The sequence below is a fragment of the Nipponia nippon genome, unplaced genomic scaffold (assembly GCF_047370975.1).
Source record: "Nipponia nippon isolate SJK-2023a ecotype South Korea unplaced genomic scaffold, ASM4737097v1 scaffold_5, whole genome shotgun sequence".
Taxonomy (NCBI): Eukaryota; Metazoa; Chordata; class Aves; order Pelecaniformes; family Threskiornithidae; genus Nipponia; species Nipponia nippon.
In genome coordinates, this window is record NW_028262369.1 from 71,073,800 (window position 1) to 71,089,869 (window position 16,070).

Sequence of the window (16,070 nt, forward strand, 5' to 3'; positions counted from 1 at the left end):
TTTTATCTGCATGGAGAAAATGTCATACAGAATGACTGTCTCTGAAGTTTCTCACCTTGTACAACAACTTGGTTGCTGGGTACAAGTATCTGTTGTCCATCTGTGGTCTGTGCATATTGTAAAATGGTGGTGCCAGGTTGGGTTGCAGCTGCATTGGTCATAGTCAACGTCTGGAGACCTTGTACTCCATCTGTGCCATTGTTAGACAACTGTATTGCTCCTCCTTGGGTAATAGCAACTGAAGAAAAAAAAATCGACACAACATTTAAGACACTAATTTACTCATTAACTTACAGTATTAAACCTAGATATGGAAGAATACTGGTCTGAGTTAAATCCCTTGAACCCTTATACACTCTCGAATCAGACACATGGCTTTAATTTACATTGAAGAAATCATGCTTTGAAAGTAAGTTTTCAATTTTTTGTGAGACCCATTGTGCTGGTTTTGGTTGGGATAGAGTTAATTTTCTTCATAGTAGCTAGTATGGGGCTATGCTTTGGATCTGTGCTAGAAACAATGTTGATAACACAGGGATGTTTTAGTTATTGCTGAGCAGTGCTTACACAGAGTCAAGGCCTTTGCTGCTGCTCACACCACCCCACCAGCAAGGAGGCTCGGGGTGCACAAGAAGCTGGGACACAGCCGGGACAGCTGACCGCAACTGACCAAAGGGCTATTCCATACCATATGACGTCATGCTCAGCATATAAAGCTGGGGGAAGAAGAAGGAAGGGGGAGACATTTGGAGTGATGGCGTTTTGTCTTCCCAAATAACCGTTAGGCATGATGGAGCCCTGCTTTCCTGGAGATGGCTGAACGCCTGCCTGCTGATGGGAAGTACTGAATGAATTCTTCATTTTGTCTTGCTTGCATGCATGACTTTTGCTTTACCTATTAAACTGTCTTTATGTCAACCCATGAGTTTTCTCACTTTTCCCTTTCTGATTCTCTCCCTTATCCCACTGGGGGGGAGTGAGTGAGCAGCTGTGTGGCGTTTAGCTGCCAGCTGGAGTTAAACCACAACTTTTTTGGTGCCCAACGTGGGGCTCGAAGGGTTCAAGATAACGACAGATTTGATTGGAATGTGCTAGATCAAATTTATAGCTGTTATTGCTGTTTAGCTATTAATTGGCAGGCTCCTGTGCTTGCCATGGGGCTTGCTTGCCTTACTGTATATTAGAGTCTAGTGCTCATTAGTGGCTGCTTTTTGCTTTTGCTGCTTGCTGTACTGCAGTACTGCTTGTCGTCTTACTCTGCTGTGCCTGGGAACATTTTGATAACAGCAATGGCCATGCGCCTGGGCTGGCAGGTGGCCAGGGCATCGCTGCTGTTTCTGTGCTGCTGTACTGGATGGGCTGGAACTCCGGTATGAACTTGAGTTGAAGGGACTGTGACCTGTGGATGAGTCCACACGGGAGCAGGACACCCTGAAGCATCTGTGGCCGTGGATAAGCCCATGCCACAGCAGGTATGTCTTGAAGCATCTGTGGCCATGGTTATGTCTGTGCTGCAGCAGGTATACCTCGGAAGGGATTGTGGCACAAGGATAAGTCCATGCTGGAGAAGGCAGACCTCGAAGCATCTGTGGATGTAAGTCCATGCTGCCGCAGGTACACCTTGCAGCATCAGTGGCTGTGCACGAGGTCATGCTGGAGCACCTCAAAGTGTGTGGCCGTGGATAAGCCCACAACAGAGCAGGTACACCCCTGGAGGAACTGCAGCCATCGGTAAGGCTATGTTGGAGCAGGTTTACTTCTGAAGAGCCTGTGGCTGTGGGCAGGGTCACACTGGAGCAGGTATATCTCTGAAGGCATTGTGGCCCGTGGAGAAGGCCACACTGGAACAGATGCACCTCAAAGCGACTGTGGCTGTGGATAAGTCTATGCCGCAGCAGGTATACCCCTGGAGAGACTGTGGCTCATGGATAAGGCTCCACTTGGAGCGGGTACTCCCCTAAGGGACTGCAGTCTGTGGATAAGTCCAAGCCAGAGCAGAGGCAAGGGGAGGAGTTCATTGCAATGTTAAACCCGATGGTCTGGTCCAAAGGGGCCAGGGATGGAGATTCTAATGGAAATACCTTTAAATTGTTGTAATCTGTGATTTGAGTTGCATGTTATAGGAATTACAACAGCAGGAACCACCTGAACCAATGGAGGACAAGCCTTACAGGAAGCAGTGCAAGTGCAGCAGTGACCTGACCTGAGCTGGCTTTGGTGCCCAGCAGCCCCACACAACACACCATCTCTCCTGTCCTGAGTGACCACCATAACAGATGGAGCCCAAAGTCATGGACTAAATGAACTCAATGGACATTTTGTGGACATTTGTGGACATTTTACAGACATTTGACAGACATTTCACAAGGATGGTCCATAAACTAAGGGAATGATATCTGTGTATTGTATCAAAGGATGATAAAGGAGGTGGTGGTTAATGAGGATGCATTGGATAGTGTGGGACCTGAGCATGACATAAATGGTATGGAATAAGGGGTGGAGAATGTGCTGGTTGTGGCTGGAATAGAGTTAATTTTCTTCATAGTAGCTAGTATGGGGCTATGCTTTGGATTTGTGCTGGACACAGCGTTGATAACACAGGGATGTTTTAGTTATTGCTGAGCAGTGCTTACACAGAGTCAAGGCCTTTGCTGCTGCTCACACCACCCCACCAGCAAGGAGGCTCGGGGTGCACAAGAAGCTGGGACACAGCCGGGACAGCTGACCGCAACTGACCAAAGGGCTATTCCATACCATATGAAGTCATGCTCAGCATATAAAGCTGGGGGAAGAAGAAGGAAGGGGGAGACATTTGGAGTGATGGCGTTTTGTCTTCCCAAATAACCGTTAGGTGTGATGGAGCCCTGCTTTCCTGGAGATGGCTGAACACCTGCCTGCTGATGGGAAGTACTGAATGAATTCTTCATTTTGTCTTGCTTGCATGCATGACTTTTGCTTTACCTATTAAACTGTCTTTATGTCAACCCATGAGTTTTCTCACTTTTCCCTTTCTGATTCTCTCCCCCATCCCATCGGAGGGGAGTGAGTGAGCAGCTGTGTGGTGCTTAGTTGCTGGCTGGGGTTAAACCACAACACCCATATTTTTTGGGGGCCAAAAACCACAGCCTAAACCACAAATTAGACTCTCTGATAAAACAGCATCACACAGAGAAGCTACAATCCTCCCCTGGGGAATGCTTTTTAATTTGTTAGTTAAGATTTTCTTCTTGGTTGGTTTAGTTCTTTTCCTCAGTCCTTTCTTTTTTCTTCTCATCTGAAATTCCTCTCCTCTTCCATGCTTTATGCCCTTCAGTTTCCTCTGCTGCTATTGCTATCCATTTTGTGTTTCACTTTCTTCTTGCTTTGGCATTTTTTTTGTTCTGACTGTATCCCCCCTTCTCTACAACTTCCTCAGAACCTTCCTAGCAGTGTTTTCATTCACAAAGGTCTATTTCCACACATTTTTTTTTTCCTTCAAGCAGTCTTACTTTGTTGGTATTTTTCCTTTCTTTCCCTCAATCCTGTCATGCAGGTTTACTGAGACATCACCCCTCATTCATGATTCCACAGAATTTCACTGTGTTCCTATATACAGACACACCAAAATTTCAAGCGTCTGCACAAGCAGTTATTTTACAGTAGGAAAGCAGAGTTAACCACATCAGTTTCAATAAGATTAAGTAGGGTATTAGGCAAAGTTGCTAAAGAGTAAACAGAAATACAAAATTTTTAAGAGATTTTAAAAGATGTAAACAAGTAGTTCTTTCTCTCTTTTGTATATTTAATACTGTGTTTGTGTGAGACAGGATGTGAATTCTAGCTTTACTGCTGTAGCCTCAATGCTTTAAGTCAAAGCACTGTTATCTATACTATCTAATGAATAAAGAAAACAAAGAAACATACATTTATTACATATTTTAAATAAGGTTGCTGAAGTTCTTATTTTTTCAGGACTTTCTAAAAATGTACTTGCAGACTGCAATGTTTTTTCTGTCAGTGAGGTTAAAATTTTGTGAACCAGGATTAACAATCTGCCAGGAAAAAAAGAAACTTCTGAATTACTTCATCTGGTTCCTGAAGTTAAAAAGTTTATAATAGCATTATGGTTAATTCATATTTTGCCTCAGGATGCATTAGCTGCGCTAACTGGCAAGCAGTCCCAGAATGTTAATTGAACATTTCAAATACTTACAATAGGAATGTGTTTAAAAGGCATGGCTATCAAACAGTCAAATTTAAGTAATCTTATTTTCGCCTCCTGCTTTGTCCTAGTCCAAACAGTTATAGAAATAATAGTTCTTCATCTTCTCATCCCCACTTACTAGCACCACTGAGAAATTCAGACTACATACTGTACTGCCCACTGCTGGTTTGGTAAATGGGAGTTGGCACCGTAACAGTGGCGATGGCAGGTGCTGCTGTTTCCTCTTCAGACTTTTCTTCTTCGATCCTTGGCACTCCTGGGGCGTCTGAGGACAAGTCATTCAAAATTTTTCTGGCAAAGACAGTGTGTTGTAGAGATTTTAATAAAAATCGGAAAAAAAAAAAAGTCTATTTGATACATAATGCTGGAGAAAACTGAAAAGTGCAGTAAGCCAGCAAGGAAAATAGGGGTGCAGAATGAAAACCCCGCACTATCTTCAAACTCTTATTGGAGAGGATTGTTCAAAGTGCCATGCACAGATGGGCAAGGGAGCCAGCACAGAACAGCTGTGCTTATCAACACAAGACACAGGTGCTTCTCAACAGGTTCTTCTCAAACCAAGATACAGCTATCACAACCTTCCCTTTTTCTTAAAAACATGTTTCTCTCTCATCCATTTTTACTTGTTTACTGCTTTTAGCCACATAAAGAGTTGAAGAAAGCAAAAGTATGTAAAAACCTATCTCCTCACTTAGATCAGGGGAACTGCTCTGTTTCGGAGACCATAAAGGCCTCTGCCAGACAGCTGAGTATAAAGGAATTAGCAGAAATGCTTGTAAAGAGCAACCAGTTTATAATCTAACACCTGCCTGGGAGACAATGACGAGCGTTTGAGTGAAGTCACACAGTTGCATTTACATGTGCCCTGCCTGAGAAAGCTGTGAGATTAGCATGGATAGAGGAAAGAACAGTTTGTTTAATTACTTCCATGGGTTAATTATCCAAAGCTAAAACTGCTAAAACATCACGGCTACAGGTCCCACTGAACATGACTGTAAGACTGACCGTAGCAGTTACTGCAATTTGCATCATTTAGACCAAACACTATCCCTCAGAGGACTGTCAAGCCCTTTTCACTGCTGGCATATTCTGTCACTGCAAAATGCTACTTAGGTAAAGGGCAATGTTTTTTGTAATCCTCCTCAGATGTTATCCTGTGGACTGTCACTAGAAGCGTGATGAAGCAAACACAGTTGTAGACCCCAAGCTCCAAGACAACAGTCATTTCTTAAATAAGCTTTGTAAGGCTTTGGGAGCCAGAACATCTGTATGGAGCTATTTGGGGAGAGCAGTCACTCTGCTAAGCAACTCGACAAACAGAGCTTTGCTGTTGCTGTTTTGACTCTGTGTGCATGCAGGAACCCCAGCATTGCACAAGCACTCCACTGTGCCAAGCGCCACTTGGACAAATAAATTCCTGTCCGGAGAGTTTGCAATCTAGGTGTTAGACCAGAAAAAATAGTGGACAAAACAGATGAAAAAATACAGAGAGAGCAGGGAGGATGAGGAACAAAACCCAAGAAGCTCAAAATAGAAAAGAAGAAACTACAGCTCATCACTTTTTAAGCTCATGTCAGATATGATCTGGTGGTTAAAACCTACCTTTGCCATCATAAAAATGGATTTAAGATAGAAGGTAAGGTGGCAGCTTTACAAATATAGGAGCTATGAACTGACATGGGGAGCACATGATGTACTTCAGTAGCAGCATCAAGGTGGAGTTTCTGAGGAAGAGGTACAGCTCTTAAATTCTATGAACCTATCTGCACCTATCTTGTCTCTGGGGCCTGTTACAGCAGCTTGAATAATGCCAACTGGGAACTCACTAAACACAGCTGTAGTCTGGCTCAGCCTTTCTGACATGACCCCTATGCCGGCCCAGAGTCTGAGCTGCATATACAAGTTTTACAATTACAAAGTTTTGCCGAGTCACCAGGATCTGGTTTGAGGACAGAGGCTGTAGTGTGGCATCAGTGAGTGCAAAGGAGTCCATCTTAATGAGAAGTTAGCATGCATGAGTCCCCTCTTCTCAGTTTTGCTGCTTGTTTACTTAGCTCTGTTGTCTCACGATATACAGCCATTCTTCCATATATAGTAAAAGCAAGTGTCTCACTGCAGAAGCAGACTGCAAGGAAGTCTGTGGCAGCCTTGAAGTTAGCAACACTGCTCCTCACAAATAAAAATATTTTCCCAGATCTATTATGGCTAGGGATCTTCAGCAATGATTTTCACCATCTTCAGCAGAACAGCCTTGAAGGCTGCTGGAGAAGGTAGAAAATAATCTGCAAGTGCTAAAAAAAAAAAAAATGGGTGAGATATGCTCAGGCCTAGAGTCTAGCTTATATTTCTAAGGCTATGCTCATAAAGAAAAAAGGAGCATCTGAATTTTCTGAAGCAGCAGGAATCCACAGGTCACTTAAAACCTGCTGAACTCCAGAGCTGTTCCTTAATGCTATTTAGCATGTTTTAAGAATGAAAAGTGAGACTTAGTACATCCAGAAAAAGCTGTGCAAGGGCTTAATTAATAAAGTAACATATGACTAACACCATGTGAAGGAGCACCTCAGTTGGTCTCACCACAGAAGTATTTGCTATGACAACTAAAGATACTAGATGCCTATCACTACATTCAACTCATACCCTGACTTCTTAAACTATAAACACAACCAATTTTGCTCAAGCAGATATTCTCTCTGAGCCACAGAACACCACATGTTCATTGAAAGTCTCATGGGAGAAAGGAATTAAGTTTGATTGCTACTAGCATTTCGACAATAACAAAAAACAGTAAGAGTTGATTTTTTGCAGACTACAGATCATACAGAAGCCACTTTCTTGCAAAGCTTCAGCGTATTTCACGTATTAAGTATCCATTAAAGCTATCTCTAAGGCACCTAGCACAATGATACCTCAATGTTTCACAAATTTGGCAATTAGCTTATTCTCAGCTCATTTCTGTCTTAACTGACAGGAACAGTTGAGGTTTCTTCCTCTTCCTATTTGCTTATCTCTTTACATCCTATTCCATGGAAGGACATTGCAGAAGAGAGATTTCAGTTAAATGGTAAATCTAAAAATAATTATACAATCACACTGTTTGTCTTCCCACGTGAAGAACGCATTCATCAAGCAAAATGTCTCTGCTTTTAACCTCCATACCTGTAGGAAGGTCGTCTGGAAAGAATTTCTCTTCGTTTCTGTGAGTCTGTAACACTGTCTACTGATTCCTGTGAATCTTCACTTTCTGCTATAGTGGAGATCTGTAAATAAGAACAGCAATCAAACTTAACAAGACATTTCCAATGTCTTTATTTTAAGGAAATGTTGACGTCCTGTGAAAAACGCTACAATGCAAGTATTCTACAGTGTTTCTACCTAGGCAATGAACAGAAAGGGCAGGCTGTTTAGTAACAGATCCAGTGAAGAATGACCACAGCCACTTATCTACCTGTGGGAATGTCCTTTATAATTTAAATACTCCAATAAGAAAATATAAACAGTAATTCCATACACTTTTTGCTCTCTGTGATTCCTTGTTTCCATCCATTTTAAAGAAACAAAGACAGATTTTCTATTAAAATTTAGGGAGAGAAAAACTAAAACCAAATTAAGATAGCAGAAAAGTTTGGAAACAAAGAGCAAAATACTGACGTTGAGAAACAACAATTTATAAATAATTGGGTAGATATGTTATAGAGAGACTGCCTTTTGGGGGGTGGGGAATTGTCAGGAAAATGTCATACATAGAAGATGCTAAAACATAATGCAGTGCTGCAATTCTGAACATCCATGCTAAAAAAAGACAAAGACTTATGAAGAAAAGCTAAAATGTTTGTATCAATCGTATTTCAATAATTTTAAATTTGAAGTGTGCCCAAAAATGTAAAAAACATCTCCAATACATAGAAAGAGACTGTTTTCCAAAAAACTAGAGACATGTGACAAATATACAAAAACTAACGATAGTGAATAGAGAAATGCCTGCGTGAGAAACATAGCTCACAGCCTCACATTTTATGCACCGTAGGGAAGATTCCTCTAAAGGCTCAAAAAGCTTGCTGGCGCCCAGATCTCAGAGTTATCAGATAGAGGGCCTGAATAGGTCCAAGGCTGACTGTGAACTACCGGGCTTTGAATATCGCAGCATTCCAAACAGGTTCTGGCTTCGCACTGAGCCAGGTGAATTCCAAACATGGTTTCACTGTCCGCCTCTTATCTTCCACCCCTGGGATAGTAACTTGTGCACTTATCTGAAAACTGCTCACCTCTGATAGATTAAAACTCTAAACTTTTGACTCCGATGGTAGAGGAGGCTAGAGCCTGCCAGAAACTGAGCCCTAAAGCTGACAAGGAGTAAACAAAAATTATTATCAGAACGGCCTAGTTTTAAATTATGCATGCCTTATTTTTTAAAATGATACCCAGCTAAGTATCTGTATCAAATAGACACGATGTCTACTACTTTTTAAAATTAAACTTTTTTTGAGCTCAGTGTACTAATAGCAAAGGAATTATGTACAGTCCTTGCCTGGGTAGCTGCTGTACACCAAGCAATTTCTCTTTCTGTGTTCAGTAACACTGGGCTTAAAGTGGAAAAACAAAAAGTTACATGTTTTAAAGATTTCAGGCTACTTGTATCCTGTGTCATCATATTGCATTATCTGTCTTGCTCTACAGAAGAGAAAGCTTTACAATGCAAACAACATTCAACAGGCAAATTTTAAAACCATTTTTATGAGAGGACTGATAGGTTTATTTTAAGGACCATACAGACATCTGTTTTGTAAACCAATGCAAATATTTTCTAAGTAGCAAAGACTCGCATCCCAGAGTATCAGCCTCATTAATGATTAAAGATTACATTATAAAAAAAAAAAATCCCTTTTGTTCACTTCAAAATAGTATGAACTCTTACTTAATAAAGAAGTATGAAAATACAGTACAGGGAAAAAGTAGAGTAATACGGTAAGAAAAAACATGAAGCTGTTAAACTTACCAACCAAATTCTAGAGGGAAATGAAACTCAGCAATGTTTGAAAGTGAAAAGTGGTTAAGCCAGAACAGAAAAAAGTCACAGAGTAGCAAATACTGTACTGTTTTTGCCTTCAACATGCTCTTAAAGTTTATATAAGCAAAAACACAATCCAGGACACAAACACATTAGAAACCAGTGAACTGGCAGGACTATTCAAAAGGCCCAATTCATGTAAGAGGAATTTTCTTCAGTCAGTACCTGAACTGTCTGGACCTGTGGAGACTGAATAACTGATGGCTGGGCAGCCTGAATTACTCCATGCACTTGAACCGTCTGCCCATTGGGCAGCTGAACTAAGGTCACTGTGGGTGCAGAAGACGTTGCATGAGCTGCTGGCATAGATACCTGCAAAGAAGAGACAGTGAACATAAATTAGGTTATTGCGAAATCTTCTTATTTCACTACCAAGAACACTTCTTGGTGAAAGAATTATGTCTCTTCTAGACCCCAGTTAGACGACCCAAATGTTTCAGCGTAATATAAAACCCCCTGAACTGCCTAAGCCCAGCATCTGACCTACTTTACAAATTAATGTAATGCAGAATTTCTGCAGGCTCCAAACATCGCTTGTAAAACCACTGACAAGAATGAGAAAAACACAACTGCCTCTATTTTGAGGTAACCTAATAAAAACACATTATTACCTTTTGCTTATTTCAGTTAGATATTGCTAGGACTTGGGTGTACTCCTACAGACACTGCTGAGTCAAAGGCAGAAACATATGGGAGTGGAGCTATTTTTGTTCTCACTCAAGAAAATGCAAAGTGTTTGCCAGATGCAAGAAGTTAAAATTTTTAGGGAGTCATACCTTTCAGACTTTCTAGAGACTAAACCATATTGAGCAGTTGGCAAAGTCCATTTAAACAGAGAAAACTGCATGTGTATTCAGACAGAAAACCCATGGATTTGCCGTGGAAACAAACGGTGTGTAGGCATTTATTGTGACTCAGTGTAACGGGTCAACACAAACTCTAGTCTCAGAGTTATTTCTATGAGGAAAAATGGCCCACATTTTAAACCCTCAGTTCCTAAACACAACTTTGTTTCTCCAGCACAGACCTGTAGGCATAGAGGCTATGCCAACAGGGGTAGGCCAACGACTTCAGCAGGGTACGTTAGCACTGCCTGCGCAACCACGCGCGTCCTGCGCAGGGGCTCAGGCTGTGAGGACAGCGATACCCACACAACGCTGTTCACATCGCGCGGGGAAGTCTCACTGTGGCAGGTCACAAGAACTATTATGGGCGGCTGAAGGGCCACGCACCAAGGTGGCTTCGTCGCTGGGCAGATGCCCTGGTGCACATCCAGTACCCAGCGCACACGGCCCTTGGTTTGCGCCTGACTCGCACCATCGTAGCCCTCGGGGAAGGACTGCAGGCAAGCGTGAGCTGCTCTGGCAGACTTCAGCCAGGCCATGGGTCACTGACTAGCCAGCCTTCTCCTAGACACCCAAGTTTGGAAAATTTAACAATCCTCCAGTGTTCAACAGCATTTTAAAGAAATTCGATCCATGTAGCTACAATGCGAGAAGGGGCTGCAGTGCTGTCCGACCTAATCTCAAAGAGCTGCTATGTACTGAATGCAGAAGTAAATCCTCTGCTCTCCCCATGAACACGTGGTTCTCAAAAAGCTGCAGTAGCTGATCTCTGAATTTCCATAAACATCCGCCACTTACAAGGAAATCTTCCTTAACAACAAAACTAAGGGGAATTACATGTAGACCTCTCTCCTCCACAGCTGTCTCTCCCTAATCCACAAATCTATGTTTGCCATTACCTTCCTTTTTCATGAAAACGGCTGCAGCATTACATGGCAGTACTTAACCCACATCTGAGAGAAACTGGGGCTGAGATTAACATGAGCACACTTTCCTCTGGCAAATTATATTCCTTTACCAAGCGACCTTTTTTAATAATGCATGTCTGACTAAACAGTCCTTGGCAATGACAGCAAGGCTGATCAACTGGAGGCCACTCTGCGGTTGGATTAAGCCAACAGCAGAGTGTAACTTCCGCAGATGTCTCTGACTCATACCTTGTGGAACTGGAACGAGTTTCCTTTTGACTCTGAAAACTACCCTGAACTCACTAAAAATGCAGCAATTAAACTAAGCTTACAAGAGGGGTGACCTTACAAGGGATAATGAAAGAATTAAATTGACATAATTAGTTATTTAGATTTGCCTAAGCCTCTGAGGGCACTCCCTAATGCCAAACACTGCCACTGCACATATTAAAAACATCGTAATAACGTAACGCTGATGTGAACAAGACAAGGAACGATGTTTAGACTGCTGTATCACCTCCACAAGGAATATAAAGCCTGGGAAAAAGCTAAGGTGCAAATAATACAGTGAATGACAACAGAGGAAGTTAGGAAAAATATAACATATTTATTTGTGGTTCACATGGATTTTAACCACAGCTGTATAGCTTTTTCTTACTTGGAAAAAATTCTCATGGGGTAATTTTGCCCAAGTAAAGTGCATTCAACCCACTACATATCCGTAAGTTCAGCTACCTGGAGGTTAGTATGTTAGCACACGAATTTAAAACATTCTTGCTTCTCTGGACTAAATCTTAATGCATACCAAGTGAGAAGCAGTTTACTGATTTTGCAAGAGAAATAAACTACTTCCACTCAGTTCACACTGAAGTGTTATTCACACCACCTACATCCTGTGCCTAAGTTAGACAGCGAGAAAACTGTCCAAAGAGGCAAGATGGCGCAGGGCAGCTGGTGTCCTGTAAATTCACACTACAGCTTCACTGAACAAAATTACCCATCGCATTTCAACAGCTCTAATCCCTATACTACCACTTGAATGGAGGTGTACTATCTCTGGTTTACCAAAAGGTGCAATGACTTTAAAAAGACATTAATCATTTATAAAATGATAAGTAATTTAACACATGTGCCACTTAAAAGACACTCAATTCCTCAAACTATAAGATCTAAAAAATCTGTTTGTTCTTTGCAGACTACAAATAGTTTTAAAATGAAATGGTTACAGAAGAGAGCTGAACAGATTCTGTACTCATTTACACAATGGAGTTCCTTCTGCCAACCATCAGTGTATCCAAGAATGAAACCAGGTTCCAAAATTAGAGATGTAGCAGGGATCGCATTTCTCGTCTCTCTAAAATAATTTGGGGCTAATAAATGATCTACTACTGTCTCTCTAAACAGCCAACAATTCTGTGAAATTCTGGAGACAACAGGATAACACGAGCTGTCAAATGACAGGTTGGTCCACTCGATTATAATGTTTACAATATTAATCCTATCTGATAAGATGTTGTTATTTGCTGCATTATTTCTGTATTTTCAGTTTGTTTTCTTCAGAGTTAAACTGACTACTATAGACAAGTTTCTAACAGAAAACATAACAGCAAAACAATCCAGTCAATATAAAAAAGACAGTAAATTACATGTTTTGAAAAAAATACCTTTCAGTGGTATGGTTGTGGTAAAGAATGCTAGAAATATTTTAATTCATTATTCTGTTAACATTACACAGTTTACACGCATACAGTTCTTCAGAACTAACACAGCCTAGTGTGATGGGAAGTTAAGAATCTCTAGTGCTTTAAAAATGTGAAGACAAATATTAAAGCAACTGTACATCGCACCTGTTTCAGAATCATATCAATGGAACCTTCTCTCAGGCCCATGAGCAGACAACATCCCTCTTAAAAAAATTATCCAATAGGTAAAACTATTACACCGTATGATTTTATACCTGGGCTAACGTTGCAATCTGTGGTTGTGCCTGTACTGTCATCTGTTGGGTTTCTGCCTCTGTAACGGCTGCATCTCCACTCTGCTGGTTCTCTGCTCCAGATTCCATGGTCATTTAGTTACCTACAATCACAATATTTGTCGTAAGTCTGGGTTGGTATGCAAGTCCATTATTCTTGGTGGATCTGGCAGCAATCACTGCAGCTGAATTCCCATTACTACATACTGTTTTCATTTGCTTATTAAAATGTTGCCAAACTATTAGCATTCAGGCAAAATTTTTTCATGCCAGGTGTCTGCCTCAGGTTGATTTTTCTGTGTGTAATGTTTCTGAAAAACAGGTCCAGTCTCCTCCAACGAGATCAGAAAAAATGCATTTTGCTCATCTTAAAAAAATCGCTTGAGCAATTGCACTCTGATGATCTAGTACCTCCGCAATTTGGAATAACGACCGGCAGTCTGTCAGGAAGGGCACTCCCTCGGTGTCAAGGTGACAAGATGCCCTGCCACAACCCTCCCTCTCCCCTGCAACTGCAGTTTGCAGATAACCAATAGCAATTGCTTCTGTGGTGGGCACTTAGTTTTCAACCCTCTTCTCTCTGAACTAAATATGCAACATCTCCATGCAAATTCTTTCCACAACCAGACTATGTATGGACCTATATCACAGCAACTTAGTCTTCTCTACTCGGTAGTTTTAAAGTCAGTATACATAATGATGGAAGCCATTTCTACTTGAACCTGACTGCAAATAAATATTTTCGTATTTAGAGGTACATAGTGGTTTGTCATGACCTAAGTTCTGTATCATATACAGCTCTTAATACGCTTAGATTTTTAAGCAATAACTGAGCAAGCCTAGATCACCAGAACACACAACTCTATAAAAAGAGGTTGCGTAACTTCCAAAACCATGCATGTAGGCAGAGTGCAATGAATGTTAAATTCTGCACTGATCTGTGAAAATTACTTTTCAGTTCTTTAAATGCTGATATGAAAATATTTAATATATAAAAAAGAACTTTGAAACACAAGGAAATGCTCCCAATGGTGATATAGCAATACCACTGTATTAATACCAAATATTAAGAATGGCTATTACCTCCATAGCCACAGTACTAATTCTGCGTACCACCCTGTGCTGCCCAATCTACTTAGGCCTCTGGCTACCCTAAGGCAGCACACCCCTCTTCAGAGCTGGAGCAAAACAACCAGTAGAGCATCTCTGCTTTGGGAAAGGGCCTGGAGGCAGAGGATGCTCAGATCAGAAAAAAGGTGGAAAGAAGGAGAGATGCCCCTCTTCTTGCTCAACTTTACTGGCCCCCCCGAGGAAAAGACTTGGAAGTGTCAATACAGGTGGTGGTACCATGACCACATTCAAGACATTTCATTTCAAACACAGAGTCAGGGAAACTTCCATTTCAATGCAAACTATACTTCAGTATTACAGGAAAGAGAATACTCTTTGGAGATGTGCTGCCTAAAGCAGTAGAGTCACACTTCAACCCCGAGTACAATATGAAATTTCTGTCTTACAGTAAACAATTGCTAATCAACAAAGATAAAGCAGCATTTCAAAGTAGTAGCTGCATCTCACATCAAAAGAAAGCAAGTCAATGTGTATAAATCAAAATCCGTATATTTGGTATTGAAAGTGACTGTTCAAATGAGCTTTTGTGTTTGTGTGTGTGTGTCTGCCAGCGCCGAAATGTTTAAGTACCAAATATTTAGTTCCAACATCAGTTTAGAAACTCTTAGGAAATGCAAAGAAGGAAAAGAATTAGACCTGATTTTCCTTAAAAACAAACAATGAAAGAAAACTTACAAATTTTTGGAAAAAGCAAATTAAATTCTTCTAAGCACCTGGAATTTTGTTATGCCTCTCCCTGTTGCCATGATTTTTGTCCCACATAAACCAGGTATTAGTTTGACAAATGCTCACAGACAAACAATACTATACCTATATGTATATACTGGTAAACTGGCCATGAAAGAAATTAATTGTAAACGCACTGCATTTTAAGTAGTCTAGATGTTACAACTTTTATAAGAATTTCAGGAATAGCCTGTGTCCATGCAAATATAACAACCCCATTTTTTCCTATAGTACCGTCTTCTCCATGTTGCATTTCATCTTCTAGAAAGCACAAAAGAAAACCCATGCGCTATTACTATTTGTAATATATATTACCAAACAGTTCTTAAAGACTTCATTAATGACAACAGTTTAACTGGTTTTCTATCCCAACTTTAACACACAAGTTATATTTTAAGTCTTAGTCCTCCATGTTATATGCCCAATTTTTTTTGAGTATCCTGCGTTTTCAAAAGTGCAAACTACAAGCTAGACTACTGTAGGTTTCCCTGTGATTTTTATAATTTTTAACGAGGTATATAGTTTTATGACTTTTTTGTGAGTATCAGCCAGTTTGTCCGATGTAAGCAAATCAACAACTTTCTCCCAATTCCTATGCATGTATCATGGTGACCCCAGCCAAAAGACTGCCTCATTGGAACGATTTTCAGGAGCAGATCTTTTGCATCAGCAGCATCTCCCAGCCAAGTATCTGAAAAGAACTTTAAAAAACAATTTCCCAGCTACAAATTCAAGTATGCTGCAAAACTAATAATGCTTTTGTTTGCTGACAGAAATCGTGACCCCAGTATGGAGTCAATTGCTATACAAATGGGATGAGAAATAGATGAAATGTGCAAGTGAGGAGTCTCTCCAATCAGGTATTTAGCAACGTTCACAAATGTAGATGTTGCCAAATTCCTGCTGATAAATGCAATGTTTTCCTAGGAAGAATGTCCAATCCTCTCATAAACTATTCAGCAAAGGACCTCTGGTTTTACAAGCTTGGTTTCTACACTTGCATCATCTTTTGCATATGTAATCAGCAAAAGCATTAACTGTTTGAGGTGCTCTCTCCTCTACAACACCAACATTTTGGAAATCAAATTCTTAATATGACTTGCAAACATCTAAAAGGAACCTCCTTGTAACATACAGTAAGCACCAAGCAACGCAGGAAGCTGCCTGCAAGATTTACATCTTGACACATGCAGTTTAAGTGAGTTTCCAACGT

General features: G+C 40.8%; 1 protein-coding gene across 5 annotated transcripts in view; it reads right to left on the bottom strand.

Moving 5' to 3' along the window:
- The window catches only part of CREB1 (cAMP responsive element binding protein 1), a 44,705-nt gene that overhangs the window by 10,971 nt on the left and 17,664 nt on the right, over positions 1 to 16,070 (bottom strand). For 2 of the 5 annotated variants that reach the window (XM_087734748.1, XM_087734749.1), the window contains 5 exons: positions 12,983 to 13,104; positions 9,438 to 9,584; positions 7,364 to 7,464; positions 4,353 to 4,495; positions 56 to 238 (listed from right to left, as the gene is read on the bottom strand). In XM_087734748.1, the coding sequence (XP_087590874.1) occupies positions 56 to 238; positions 4,353 to 4,495; positions 7,364 to 7,464; positions 9,438 to 9,584; positions 12,983 to 13,096 (688 nt within the window). In that variant the 5' untranslated portion in view covers positions 13,097 to 13,104. The other 3 variants (XM_087734750.1, XM_087734752.1, XM_087734751.1) reach the window with 3 other exon arrangements.